This window comes from Neoarius graeffei, chromosome 14 (assembly GCF_027579695.1).
Source record: "Neoarius graeffei isolate fNeoGra1 chromosome 14, fNeoGra1.pri, whole genome shotgun sequence".
Taxonomy (NCBI): domain Eukaryota; kingdom Metazoa; phylum Chordata; class Actinopteri; order Siluriformes; family Ariidae; genus Neoarius; species Neoarius graeffei.
In genome coordinates this window covers 79365227-79379504 of record NC_083582.1, presented here as the reverse complement: position 1 = coordinate 79379504, position 14278 = coordinate 79365227, and the positions used below count along the sequence as shown (strand labels likewise).

The 14278-nt window shown below is 40.0% G+C and overlaps 1 protein-coding gene across 1 annotated transcript in view; it reads left to right on the top strand.

Annotated features, from left to right (window-relative positions):
• The window catches only part of eme1 (essential meiotic structure-specific endonuclease 1), a 43763-nt gene that overhangs the window by 16631 nt on the left and 12854 nt on the right, over positions 1-14278 (top strand). Inside the window, exons 4-6 of the mRNA XM_060940342.1 lie at positions 4149-4238; positions 4586-4710; positions 7159-7273. Coding sequence (XP_060796325.1) covers positions 4149-4238; positions 4586-4710; positions 7159-7273 — 330 coding nt within the window. The remainder of the gene's footprint in view (positions 1-4148; positions 4239-4585; positions 4711-7158; positions 7274-14278) is intronic.

The following is a 14278-nucleotide window of genomic DNA, read 5'->3' as shown; positions in this document are numbered from 1 at the left end:
GCATCCTATAAGGATTTTATAAGGGAAATAAGGATTTTGGAAGTTGGTTATACAGGTTTGATTGACCAAAGGTTTGACATTTATGCACACCAGGAACACAGTTCTGACTGTTCATGTCCAGAGTACTGATTTGTTGTTTCATTATTTTGTGCATATCCAGTAATGCCTTATATAAATGCTAAAACAATTAAAGATACATTACACAGCTCCTAGAGATTGCAAATACCTGAATGAGGATAAATCAAAACTGAGCCGGCCAAATTGTCTAGAATTTGTGTAGAATGCTAAACCACAGCAATTCATCCAATCCCGTGGGTTTTTTCTCGGGGTCCGGGTACCTTAATACAATACAATTTTCCCCCCATGGTGGCACGAAGGAATCAGTCCCGAGATTAATTAGGGTAATTATTATGGGTTTAACATAAAAAGCGCGCTCTTCCCGTGACAGCTCCTTCACTTCACGAGGATCACCTTCCCGTGCTTTTACACGAGGTTTACCAATCTTCCCGTGGCTCTTCCACGAGGTTCACCAAAAAAACATCCCGTAAACAAAAATCTACGAGGATCCCCAAAATAAAAACATCCCGTAAACAAAAGTCTACGAGGATTACCAATAAAAACATAACCAAAATAATAAACCACTGTTTTTTTTTTTTTTTTTTCTGATACTTCCAACCAGGCGGAAGTCCCCCCCAACTAATCAATTAAAAGAGACCCCTTACCTGATTGGAAGTATCCCATTTCTGACACCAAATTGTTGGGGTTCACCCAGTCGGAAACGGTCAATCGGTCAACTTCTCGGGACCCCCTCCCTCGTACCACCCAGACGTCTGGGACGGAACACCACAAAAAAACAGAGAACCAGAGATCGGTTTCACTGCTGTTTATTCACAGTTTTCTCGCCAAAGATGAAATATTACAAACACCTTTTATAACAAATTATAATCTCTCTAAACGGCTATTGTGTGTGTGTGTGTGTGTTTGTATGTGACCTCAGAGAGGGGTGTGTGTGTGTGTCTATGGGGGGGTGTGAGTGAGTGACATCATTTTGATATCTGTGTGTGTGTGTGTGTGTGTGTGTGTGTATGAGCAGGTCACATCTTAATTACATCACTGTTCTGATGGAATGTTCAGATGTATGTGTGTGTGTTTGACTTGCGTGCAAGTGAGCAGCTTGATCTTGGGGCAGGTCAAATAATCTCCATCAGTGTGTGTGTAAATCATAACATAATGACATATTGCTGATCATATGACATGATAGCAAGGTACAAACAGATTTTCAAGGTCATTGCTTAAGTACATACGGAATTTTTCAACTAATATGTTATAAGAAAGTAAACAAAAAAGAACAAACCTAAACAAAGACAGTCATAAGCAAAACATCTCATATCAAGAATATGTTCTTAACATTAGAATCATTAAAGTCTTAACAATCCTAAATTATATTCTGTAATTATAAAACTAACTTAAAACTATAAAACTAACTTAAATCATTGAATGCATCTTAGATCTAACAATTAAATTTAAATCACTGCCATAGTATATGCAATAGTCCAAAAATAATAAAGGATCTTAACTCTTTGTTCAGCAATAAGGCTACCATTACATCCAACATTCAATCATTTCAACTTCAGATTCAACATTAAAGACTGGTTAACTCTAACAATCTTAAATCACAATCCTTGCTATAAACTAACTTAAATCATGGCTTTAAATCTAACTTTTAATTCCCAATACACGTTGGCTATGGTTGTGTGTGAAATCAAAGGCCATTGTGAGTGTGTGTGATATCATTGCAGACCCTGTCGCCATTCAGACACATCTCATATCAAAAATACACATTTCATATCAAAATAAACAAAATGTTCCCAAACAATGTCCAGCCGAGACATAAGGTCATTTTAACTGACAGAAATTAATCCTTAATTTTGTCACAAATATATTACTGCCTTCTTGGTCAAGAATAATACTTATATAAACCTAACATTAGCAGTGGTGGGTTTTTTGGGTATCGATATCAGATGATACTCAGGGTTTCTGTATTAGGAAGCAATATTGCACTATCTCTATTATTAATAATAATAATAATAATAATAATACACTGCATCACTGTATCGAACTCTTTTATTATGAATTTATCACATTGCATATATCATGTATAACAAACTGAGTTTGCATCCTCACCTTTAATGACAATGAGCCAGAGTCTTCAAAAAAACATCACTGTGTCACATCCATGCATGTTGGCGCTTGGAGCGCGCAGCCGCATTTGGACTAATTACGGTACCATGCACCTGTTCCGGATTAGAGTGCAATCACAGCACGCACTTATCATCATCATCATCATGCAGTCTGTTGAAACGAAGATGACTGTTTCGTTTTGGTCTAGTGAGGGAAAGTTTGTCCTGCCAACTCAGCTTGTTCCCAGCCAGTTGTTGCCAATTTTTAATATCCATCTCTAGTTGTTTCAAATGACATTTGGCTGTGTCTTTGAACCTTAGCCTCGGTCTTCCTTTGCTTCTGCTGCCACCATCCAGTTGTGAAGAGAGGAGTTGCCTCGGTAGTCTTGTCTCTTCTCTGTGCTCTTATCATGACTGTCGAAACACACGGACTTGAAGTATACACGCTGTACTGAGTGTCTCACATTACCAAGCCTTATATCTGTGTATTGCCTTTCTGGTTTTGACTTTGTTTTGTGTATTTGGACTCTGCCTTTCATGTTTGCCGCCACCATTCTGTTGGTGTCTTGCATGACCGTTGCCCATTTCACGGTTTTGAACTGTTTGCCTGCCTGTTTGTAAATAAACACTCTAACTGCAATTACATCCGTCATTCGCCTGCTTACACCCACACTGAGCCACGCGCTCCTCTTCCCACCAGAGACAAACAATAAGTAATCAAGTCCACAGTCGAGTTAACAATCCGTGTTAATGCCATAAAACAAAGGCTCAACAAGCCTCGCTTAGGTGTCGATCACTAACCGTTATCGAGAACGCTGATGAAAGGATCAATAAAAGGACAAAATGACTGCCGATACCGCTAAACTTAACACCTAGTTAACGGGCACCACCGCCGGTACGCTTTAACGAGGTGTTAAGTTTAGTGGTATCAGCAGTCATTTTGTCCTTCAGTGTTTCGTCAGTGAGTTACAACACATGAATGGTGATGATTTAGAAAACAGAGTGAGTCAGTGTGGGGACACTGACAACGATACACCGATAACCTCCGTCATTTCTGTAACAGATCAAGGAATTATCACTTCAATTCATGATCCTTTCAGTCAGTCAGTGAACTGCAGTAGTGACTCAGAAGGAGAAATTCGTGATAAGGAGAATATGCCAAAATTTCACATATAACATGAATGAGTGGTGACAAGTGGGTGCATTTCAGTATAACGACATATTTGGATGATGATGATGATGATGATAATAATATCCCATATCAAAACCTTGTTTTTGAAAAGTTGATAGATTCGGGCAACTAAAGGAAAAAAACTAATTCCTGTGAACATGTGTATCGCTTATTGTAACATTAATTATCTTTTCTTAGTTTCAGATGAATGTGGATTTATTTTGGATATTGAACTTCCAGGTTTCTAATTTTATTTGTTCTGCATTTCAACAAAAACATGTAAATATGTCAGTTGCACTCCCCGGCCACTTTAATAGGAACTTGTTGTTGATTGTAAGCTCCCTGTTCTTGGCTGCAGGAGTGGAACCCAATGTGTTCTTCTGCTGTTGCATGCTGAGATGCTTTTCTGCTCACCACAGTTGTAGAGTGATTTATATGAGCTACTATATCCTTCCTGGCAAAAAAAAACCCCCAAAAACTTGAACCATGAATCTGTCCATTTCCCTCTGACCCTCTCTGATCAACAAGGCGTTTGTTTCCACCCACAGAACTGTCGCTCACTCACTCAGTGTTTTTTGTTTTCTGCACCATTCTGTGTAAACTCTAGAGACTGTTGTGTGTGAAAACCCCAGGAGATCAGCAGCTTCTGAAATACTCAAACCAGTCCATCTGGATCAAACCAACACCCAGACCACAGTGAGAGAAAGTCACACTGTGAGATCACAATGTTTCCCGTTCTGATGTTTGAACATTGTGAACATTAACTGAAGCTCTTGGTTTTGATGTTTCTCTCCCAGACTGGAGAAGTGATGTCTGTCCCGGAGGCTCTTGCGGTGATCCAGGTCCCGGTGGATGACTTCATCAGCATGGTTCACAGCTCCACCCAGGTGAGCAGCAGCTCTTTATTCTCGAACTCTCATTAGCACTGCAGACTCTCCCACTTTAACGTGAACGCTCTAATGAGGCCATTAACTCCTCGTGTCCTTCTCGTGCGCTCAGAGGCAAGCGTATGCTCTGATCACATTAACACCACGGCTTTGAAGGTGATGCCAAGTTGTAGTTCTGACCTGTGAAGATTAAAAATAATGGGTGTAATTATTACACACTTCTATCTCAGTGATGTAAGAAATGATCTGCTAGCTCTTTTCAGTATGCTGCTTGTTGTGGAGAGGTGATGAAGAGCTCAAAGCTCTCTGTCTCGTGTGTGTGTGTGTGTGTGTGTGTGTGTGTACAGGGGCAGAGGAGTGGAGTAACAAGCGACTGTGGTGTAACCCTGACTGCTTGGGTTCTCCGTCTTATGGCGAGGAACGCACACAGAACCCTCAGTCTGGCGGTGATCGACATCGAGAAATATTTTAAGTGAGTGTTTTTATTTATTTCTGCCGTGAACACATCAGTCAGAAGTCCAGATTGAGACCAGACTTCAGATTTGTAGTACTGTATTGAAAAGTCTAGAAAAGGAAACGGAGACAGAATTAACTCCAGAATAATAAGCAGCGTCGTATCGCCGAGTGAGATCTTCCTCTCGCTGTTCTCCGTTTCAGACATAAACAAGAGAAAAGTTCAGGACCTTCTCAGCTTAGTCAATGATGCAATCAGGAACTGATGATGGATTCTGGATTTAAAGACAGACTCAAATCAAAGTTTAAACATTTGTTCGAAAACAGTTCCATATTCTGCATGCATCAACATGCATGACATATTTCTGGCCACACCCCCTTCTTTAACACTCCGCCCACCCCGTCCCAAGCGTCACTGTAGCTTGTTTAAATCCTCCAAAGCTACAATTAGAGGAGATGGTAATATGGTACACACGAGTCTGATATATTTTCTTTTTCTGTGTATAACCAAAAAGGCATGCTTCCAAAAGAAATGGCACCCCTGCAGAGTCCAAGCACCTGTCAAAGGCACTGTTATATTTTCATTCTTTCTTTTTCTTTTTTTAAACCCAGTGCAACTGTCTGATGTCTGATATCTCTAAGCTGTACGTATGAAGATGTTAAGATGTTATCACTTGTACATATATTGATGCAGCTATTAGTACACAAAGATCAAGGGATGGCGTCACTGATGTTTTATTCTCTCTCTCTCTCACTCACTCACTCTCACACTTTTTTTTTTTAAATCTAACATTGTGCAACCAAGCACCGATACACACTTCCTGTATTTTTATCCACTAGCAGCCAATCAGAACAAATCCTGGATCTTGAAATGAATGTGATTGGTTTATAGAGAGACAGTGGCACTTCCCATTCCTAAAAGTAAACATGTTACATAACACACATTAAAGAACCTAGGAATAGTATAAATTCCTTCATTCATGAATTTTTTTGTATGTCTGTTTCAAGTCTAGCATTAAATATTTCACTGTATCTGTCAATAAATACAGGAATAAATAAATACATAGTTCAGTCTATAAATTACTTCCTCTCAAATAATTTATTGCAATGTTTATAGCTGTACTGATGAATAAATATCAAAATATTTCACACACTTCACTGTTCTCGGATGAGTTGCTCTGATTGGACAGCAGCATGGACACCAGTTGTCAGTGCACTGTGATTGGTCCATAGAACACAAGGCGGAGCCAGTAATAAGAAAGCAAGAAAGTGTCTGTCACTTAATCAGTTAGTGTAATAAATCTAAACGATTGATTAAGCATGAGGGTATTTATTGAAGGATATGTTGGTGGATTTAAAGTCAAACAAAACCCAAAAATAAACGCCGTTTGATCACGGCAAGTGCCCTGATGTGCTCCTCACACGTTTTAAATTAAAAATAAAACTTTATCACAACAATTTATCCATTTAAAAGTTATGATATTGTTAAAAATAGGATTACCTGGGCGCAATCATTCGCACTGAAAACAGAGAGCCAGCTGTGACGTTAACAGCACACTAGTACACCGTTTACCTTCATTACACAGAGCCGTCAAATAAAGACTTGCAATTCTTAAAAAAAAAATCAAATCGCCGGGTGCTATTGCTCTCTCTCTGTGCACGAATACAGACAAAGAATTTAATGTGTATGTGACAAACAAAAGCTTCTAATTCTAAAAATCAAATCAGAAATTTTCTGTAACTTTTTTTTAAACTGACAACAAAATCCTGAATCAACAAACTTCACTTTTATAAAGTTTAAATCTCACTCGGCTCAATAACGCGTACACAGCACTGACACAGATACGAGAAAGTGATGGTCCTTGCCATTGCAGCACTGTGTGTGTGTGTGTGTGTGTGTGTGTGTGTGTGTGTGTGTGTGTGTGTGTGTGTGTGTTTTTCACTGCTTCAGTGATTGGCCTTATTTTTACAGCCAAACGCTTGACACTCAGCATCTTCCGTGTTGTTTACAACAATTTAGAAGCGATATGTATCCACTCGATCTCAGCCTCGGTAAGTCATGTGGCGTGGAAGTGACATCACAATCTGACATCAGAGCACGATATTGTAATCTCCAAGAGAGTGTGATGTCGGCACCCAGCGACATTTTATTTTTAAAGAAAAACAATCTGAACACAGTCAACAGGTACAAATACAATCAAATGAATGCTTGAACATATCTTGTTTGGATATTATCTGTCAGTATAAAGGAGTTTATTCTTTGGGTTTTGGTTGAATTTAAGGATACTATTAAATAATCAGTGAAACTTTATCCCCAGATCTTTGTGATTTAGTGAAGAGCTGCTGTTAGTCAGTAAAGGCTTTAAAAGGTGCGGGAGGAGACCCTCAGGCCACGCTGAGCTAAAGAGCAGGTGGAGTCGTACAGTGTGGGAGATGCTACACATCTGCACGTCTTGTTCATTTGCAGGAGTCAGTGCGCTAAGGGTCGGCAGAAGTTTCGGGACGCAGTGCTGGGGGACAAGAAGAGGAAGAGGAAAGACGTTGAGCAGCTTCCCGATGTCTCTCGAGTGGAGTTGGAGGAGGCACGTTAAACCCCTGCTTTAATAACAGCATCAATAACTTTATTAAGTCAATAAAAACGTATCCACATTAATTTATGAAGTTTTATTTCCGCGCTTTTGGTCCATCATCAGGGACAGAAGGGAAAGTGTATTTACAAACATCAACAAATGAATTTAATTGAAAATAACAACAACTAAACAGGCATGTGCACTCTGATGGGTCACGTGCTTATAAAATAAAACAATTTACAAGAAAGACTGAATTGGGGGGGGAATTAAATAAATAATTTAGCTCCTCTGTCCATGAGGCTGATGCGCTGTTTCCATGGCGTGGCGTCCGTCGTCCACAATTCAATTAAATCGTATCTCCTCCGTCAGTTCTCCACAGATTTTCTTTTATTTGAAAGAACTCGTCACTCCTCACAAAACTTGGTCGTTGATTTGTCAAATTTTTGCTAACGAGTTACTAATTAGGCCAAAATAATGAGTTTTCCAGGCCTCTTACTAGAGTTGTATCTCCTCTCTCATTTCTCACCCGGTTCCAGTTCTGATGGATGTTTTGGGTCGATTTTCCCTCGGGGAACAAAACGGAGTCCTTTGTTGATGTTCCTGTTGTAAGCAGTTAGTGGTGGAGGTCGGTCCTCTCTCTCTCACATCGTCACATTTCAGTTCCGTTCGGTGTTTTGGTCGTCAGGGTCGTTTTGATGGCAGGACAGATGAGAGACTACGCTACTGACGTTCTGGTTTTTAATTAAAGGCAGAAAACTTTCAGCATGTGAGCTTTATGTAAGGTTTTAAGTTTATCTCGTAGCATTTATTTATTTATGTAATTTTTTTCCTCTTCAATTCAGTCTTTCTTGTAAATTGTTTTATTTTATAAGCGCGTGACCCATCAGAGTGCACATGACTATTTAGTTGTTGTTATTTTCAATTAAATTCATTTGTTGATGTTTGTAAATACACTTTCCCTTCTGTCCCTGATGATGGACCAAAAGCGCGGAAATAAAACTTCATAAATTTATGTGGAGGACACGTTTTTATTGATTTAGTATGATTCCCACATACAAATAAACTTTGGATATAGTTTTATTTGTTTAGCACCATTCATCCATAAAACACAGCTCAAAGTGATTCACAATGAAAAAGCCATTTATTATCAGGACATTTAGAGAAAAAATTATCTCAAGCAGGTCTACTTTTTGATTATTGATCTCCGCTTTTGATCAGAAAGTATCAGAGCCCTGAGTCCCATCCTGAACACTTTCACTTGTTCTTTACGCTGCTATAGAAGTTTACATGAATTCTTTTGTCTCTGTGATCGTGAAGAAGGCTTGTCTTTGGCCACAATTGCGACTGAAGTTAAAACTTCCACCAGTTAATCACTGAGACTCCGGTCATTAAGATATTTGAAATAATCATTGAAATAATTATGAAGTTTGAAATATTAACCTGGTGTTTATTGACACAAAATAGTTGGTCCTGGGTTTTTTTCTGAAATCTTGACTAATGTCACTGAAATGCTGGACAGATTTTCATGTGTACAACTTACACAGGGCAGATGCTTCACGCAAACGGGCAAAAAAAATCTCTCTGGAATGCGTTTCAGCTTTGGGAATGAACAGAATGTTGTAGATGGTGGATTACGAGTGGAATTAACCGGATTAAATGCCAACTTTGGATAAAATCAATTAGTAAACAAATAAATCTTTGTGTGTGTTAGTCAACTAAGGCTGAGGTGCCATACCGATACAGTGCTATATTAATTGAAATTTATGCCGTTTCATTAGCCGTCACACTTCATCAGCAGGTTCGTCACTTCAGACGTATGTTTATTAATTTGTTCAAATCCGGTCTCAGCACGAAGACGATGGTCAGATACATGCTGCGAGACCAACATTTACACAGATCTCAGAATAAGCACAGTTGTTAACGATAATGTCAAATCAAGTGTTTTCCAGAATTATTGGCACCCTTTATCAAATTGAGCAAACATACTTAACCGCATCTGACGTGATTGGTGACATGAACGAAATTCTCATTTCATCTCATCTCATTATCTGTAGCCGCTTTATCCTGTTCTACAGGGTCGCAGGCAAGCTGGATCCTATCCCAGCTGACTACAGGCGAAAGGCGGGGTTCACCCTGGACAAGTCGCCAGGTCATCACAGGGCTGACACATAGACACAGACAACCATTCACACTCACATTCACACCTACGCTCAATTTAGAGTCACCAGTTAACCTAACCTGCATGTCTTTGGACTGTGGGGGAAACCGGAGCACCCGGAGGAAACCCACGCGGACACGGGGAGAACATGCAAACTCCACACAGAAAGGCCCTCGCCGGCCCCGGGGCTCGAACCCAGGACCTTCTTGCTGTGAGGCGACAGCGCTAACCACTACACCACCATGCCGCCCATGAACAAAATTCTTCCTCCAATTCTCTCAGTCCAACAACGCAGTCAATAACTCATCCCCTCTGAGACCAGTGTCGTCTTCCAGAACATTGATTAGAGTTGTTCTAGGTTTCCCAATGTTTCTTTTTGCATCTGGAGTCCATAAAGGAACACGACCAGCAGCTTCCTCGTGTCTTGCCACATGACCAGCTAATGTTAGTCTGCGTTGTCGAATGATGGCAGAAAGGCGAGGATAGTTACCATATAGTGAGTTGTTGGTGGTATGCAATTGCCAAGAGACATTTTGGACCTTTCTCAACCTGCGAGTGTATGTTCCATCAAGCTTTCTCCTTAGAGACTTGGTTAATGTCTAGGATTCTGCACCATAAAGAAGAATTGACTCTACGGTTGCCTTGAACAGTCTCATTTTGGTTGATTTTCTAATTGGTGAGAGCCAGACTTTTGACAATGAGTGCAGTGCACCCCACGCTTTGCCGATCTTAGTGTCTATGTCATGAGCTGTATTGATGTGGCCCCCAAGATATAGGAAATCGTTTACCTTCTCAATTTCCTGCCCATCTAGTGAATTAATTGACTCCTGCAATGACGGATTTAGATGAATGAATTTTGTCTTTTTGGCATTTAGGTAGAGACCAATGTTTTGGGATTGTTCCTCTACACGGTGAAGCAATTCTTCTGCTTTCTTGATTGTGTCTTCAAGAAGAGCAATGTCATCAGCATAAGCGAGTTCCGGAAGGACCCTCTGCCGGATATCTTCTGCTTAGTCGCCGTTTTAGTGTTAGACCATCAGAGGGAGTGAAAGCTTTCTTCTGTGCATAGTCTAGACAGATGATAAATAAGAATGGGGCTAGCGGATCTCCTTGCAGGACTCCAGTATCGATGTTAAAGGGATCCGTATTGCCTTCTGGTGTTATAACTAAAGCAGATGTGTTGATATACATAGTTTTTATTGTTTCAACGATTACAGGAGGGATGCCAGAAGCCAGAAGGATTTGGAGCATTTTCTTTCTGTCTATTGAGTCAAAGGCTTTCTTAAAGTCGATAAAAATCAAAACTGCCTCTTTCTTGTGACTGGAGATTTCCTCTACAATTCTACTTAGAGATGTGAGATGTTGTAGATCAGGATTTTCTGAAACCATTTTGACCAGGACGAAGAAGTTCATCTACAACCGGTCTAATTCTATTCAGGATCATCCGGTTGTATATTTTGGCTGCAACAGCAGTTAAGCTGATACTTCGGTAGTTGTCACATACAGTGAGGTCACCTTTCTTTGGTACTGGAACTATTCCCGAAATTCCCCACTCATTTGGTCTATGGCCTTCAAAGGTCTCATTACAGAAGGATCTAAGCACTTTCTGAACTTTTGGGAGTTCCCAGAGGTCCAAGGTGAGACCATCTAGTCCAGGAGCCTTTCCTGGTTTCATGACATTTAGGGCTTCATCTACTTCAACTTGAGAGAAAAGATCAGTTTTGATGTCAGGGTGAATGCCAAATACTGGGTTGATGACACTGTCATTGTCGCTAGGATTGTCTGCATTTAGAAGCTTTTGAAAGTGATTCTTCCAAATCATTAGCCTGTCATCACCTTGGATAAAGACCAGGGCTTTGAACCGGTTCAAGGAATGAAAACGAAAACCGGGAACTTTTTCTATTTCACATGGAACAGAAACGAAACCAGAAACTTTATTATTTTTTATGTTCTGGAACAGAAACGCTTATTAAAAATAATGGTAACCGGTTAATTCCGGTTTTTATTTCGTTCCTCAAAGTTTCCGTAGCCTACAAATAAAAAAGTCATTCTTCTCCTGCGCAAGTTTCTATGACCCGCTGGGATTCACTTCCTGTGTGACGTTCGCTGACTGAATGGAGAGAGCGGGAGGGTGGACTACTATCACGTCTCCACATCTTAAATAAGAGGTAAATATTGCAGTCTATCGTTATTCAAAAACGTCAATTTCAAACACGATATCAATATATTTGTCCACGTTAATGAGAGGCTCGCGAACATTAAATGACGTTAACCTCTGTTAGCCTATCAATGCATAGGGCCTGACTAGCCTTTGGTAACACACTAAACGAATTCTCTTTCATTTTTGGCACTTTTTCTGTTTGTGTAGATGGGAAGACATACTGAGAATCCAAATCGCCAACATTTGAAATAATAATTGTTTTGAATTATTTCTTGTCTTATTTAATGAAGGTTGTAATAGAATTAGCCTACATTTGGCTTAAGCTGGATGAGACAGAGACATAATTTTATAGCCATTTGTTAAACAGCTGACAGGGAACATAATTAACCGTTCCGGGAACAAAATTTTTTTGTTCTAACCGGTTCGGGAACGTCTATTTAATGGTGGAACCCAAAACCGGAAACGTTAAAATTCAGTTTCTGTTCGGAACGAACCAATAGGAAAAAAAAAATTCTGGTTCAAAGCCCTGATAAAGACAATGTTCTTCTTTTTGCCGGAGAGTTCTTTGACGATTTTCCAGGTAGTCTTGGAACTACTTCCATTTGGGTTGTCAAATTTAGAGAGAGTGGTATTTATCCAGTCATCTTCTAGTTTGACCAAAGTAGTGTGTAGTCTGTTACCAAAATTACCAAAGTAGTCTGTTTTGGTAATTCTGGACAGTTTCAGTGGTGGCCCTAAGCGTTTTTTCCCCTCTCTGTCTTCATGGGAGAACTGTTAATCATAGCAATAGCGGGTGGAGAACTTTTTGGAAAATGTTCCTGTCTTACCATAATGCAGGTTGAGACAAATGAGGTGTAATTTCTAGTTGAGGCAGGTAAAGAATTGAACTTCTCAACAACGCTTTCATCTACTATATTCGCCAGTGCTTTATCCTCTGCCAGTGCATGCCAATTAAGATGTTTGTTATTCATTTTCCTTCGTGTGTGGACATGGAGTTGTATCGTGGCAGTTACTATCCTATGATCACTGCCAATCGAGTTGGAGGAAGAATGAGCTTGATAATTATGTATACTGTTCCTCCATCTTTTCCGGTATAAGATGTAGTCGATTTGGGATAGGTGACCAGCTGGGTGTTTCCATGTCCAAAGTTTATGTGCAGGTTTTTGAAATGCGATGTTTCCTGCTATTAGACTGTGTTGTAACAGGAACTCTTTGAGAAAAGAGCCATTTCTGTCTGTTGATTGGTGGTATGAGAATTTTCCAACTAAATGTGCATTAAAGTCACCACTAATGATAAGCATAGCATGGGGTGGAATCGAAGCTACTGCTTCACTCAACTGGTGATAGAATTCCTCTACTTCCTCTTCTGAGAGGTGATTATGAGGACTATAGCATTATATGATGACAGTTTTCGGATTTCCTTTGAATATGGCAGTAATAATTCGGTTACTGATTTTAGTAACTTTTGTCAGCAGGTGAAGACGATGTGTTTGCACTACAATCCCTACGCCTCCAGTAGCAGCACCGATGTCATTTTTCCAGTCAGATGCAGTGCTTGTACTAAGGTTGTGGGCAATAATATCAGGATCGTTTTCTTGGTGTACTTGTCGATGTTCTTGGATGCACACTGATGATAAATTAAAGGTGTTAATATGTTTGTTCAGCTCCTCTCTAGAGAAATGTGATGTAAGAGAGCGGCAATTTAACGTACCACTGAGGTACGGTTTCTTAGGCTGAGAGAGTCCCTTTCTGTTTCTGATATCGGACAATGCCTGTCCAGGAGGATTTAGGGCGTTATCTTCACAGGAATTTGTTACGACTTCTTCAGATTCAAAGACGGTATAGCACGGGCTTGAACCGTGGAGCTGTAGTCTGAAATCATTCATGTATTTCTATTAGCCAAGTTACTGTGGCGGCTGGCTGGGACTGACACGGGAGCAGTTCCCCAAATTTGGGGGGCAAACTCTCCTAACTATTGACTATTGAAAGTTCTTCCGCTTAGCAGACGTGCAATGGAGACTAAGACTTGAGTCTTTGGAAGTTTACCCTCCAATGCTATCTCCATTCCTGCTTCCCAAATGGATCTTCGCGTAGCCCTGCACGGGTGGCTACTGGGTGCTATACCTTGTCAAAGGGCAACCCAGGATTTGGTCCGGGACTGCTTATTCAATATATTAGCAGCTAACCCTCATATCTGAGGGCATCTCCTCAAACTGCCATCTGAGCACCCGTTGGATGGGAGTTATCTTCTCCACACCAACTGGGCAAAAATCACTGCATAAAATAAACATTACATGCAAGAGTTCATCTATAAGACAAGCTATTTCTATTCTAACAAAAACACAATCTCAGAAGTACTGCATAGTGTGTGTGTATGTCCAGTATTTTTACAGCAATTTGTTAGTGTATATATACTTACAGTGCTGAGCGTAAATGAGTACACCCCCTTTGAAAAGTAACATTTTAAACAATATCTCAATGAACACAATTTCCAAAATGTTGAAAAGACAAAGTTTAATATAACATCTGTTTAACTTATAACGGGAAAGTAAGGTTAATAATATAACTTAGATTACACATTTTTCAGTTTTACTCAAATTAGGGTGGTGCAAAAATGAGTACACCCCACAACAAAAACTACTCCATCTAGTACTTTGTATGGCCTCCATGATTTTTAATGACAGCACCAAGTCTTCTA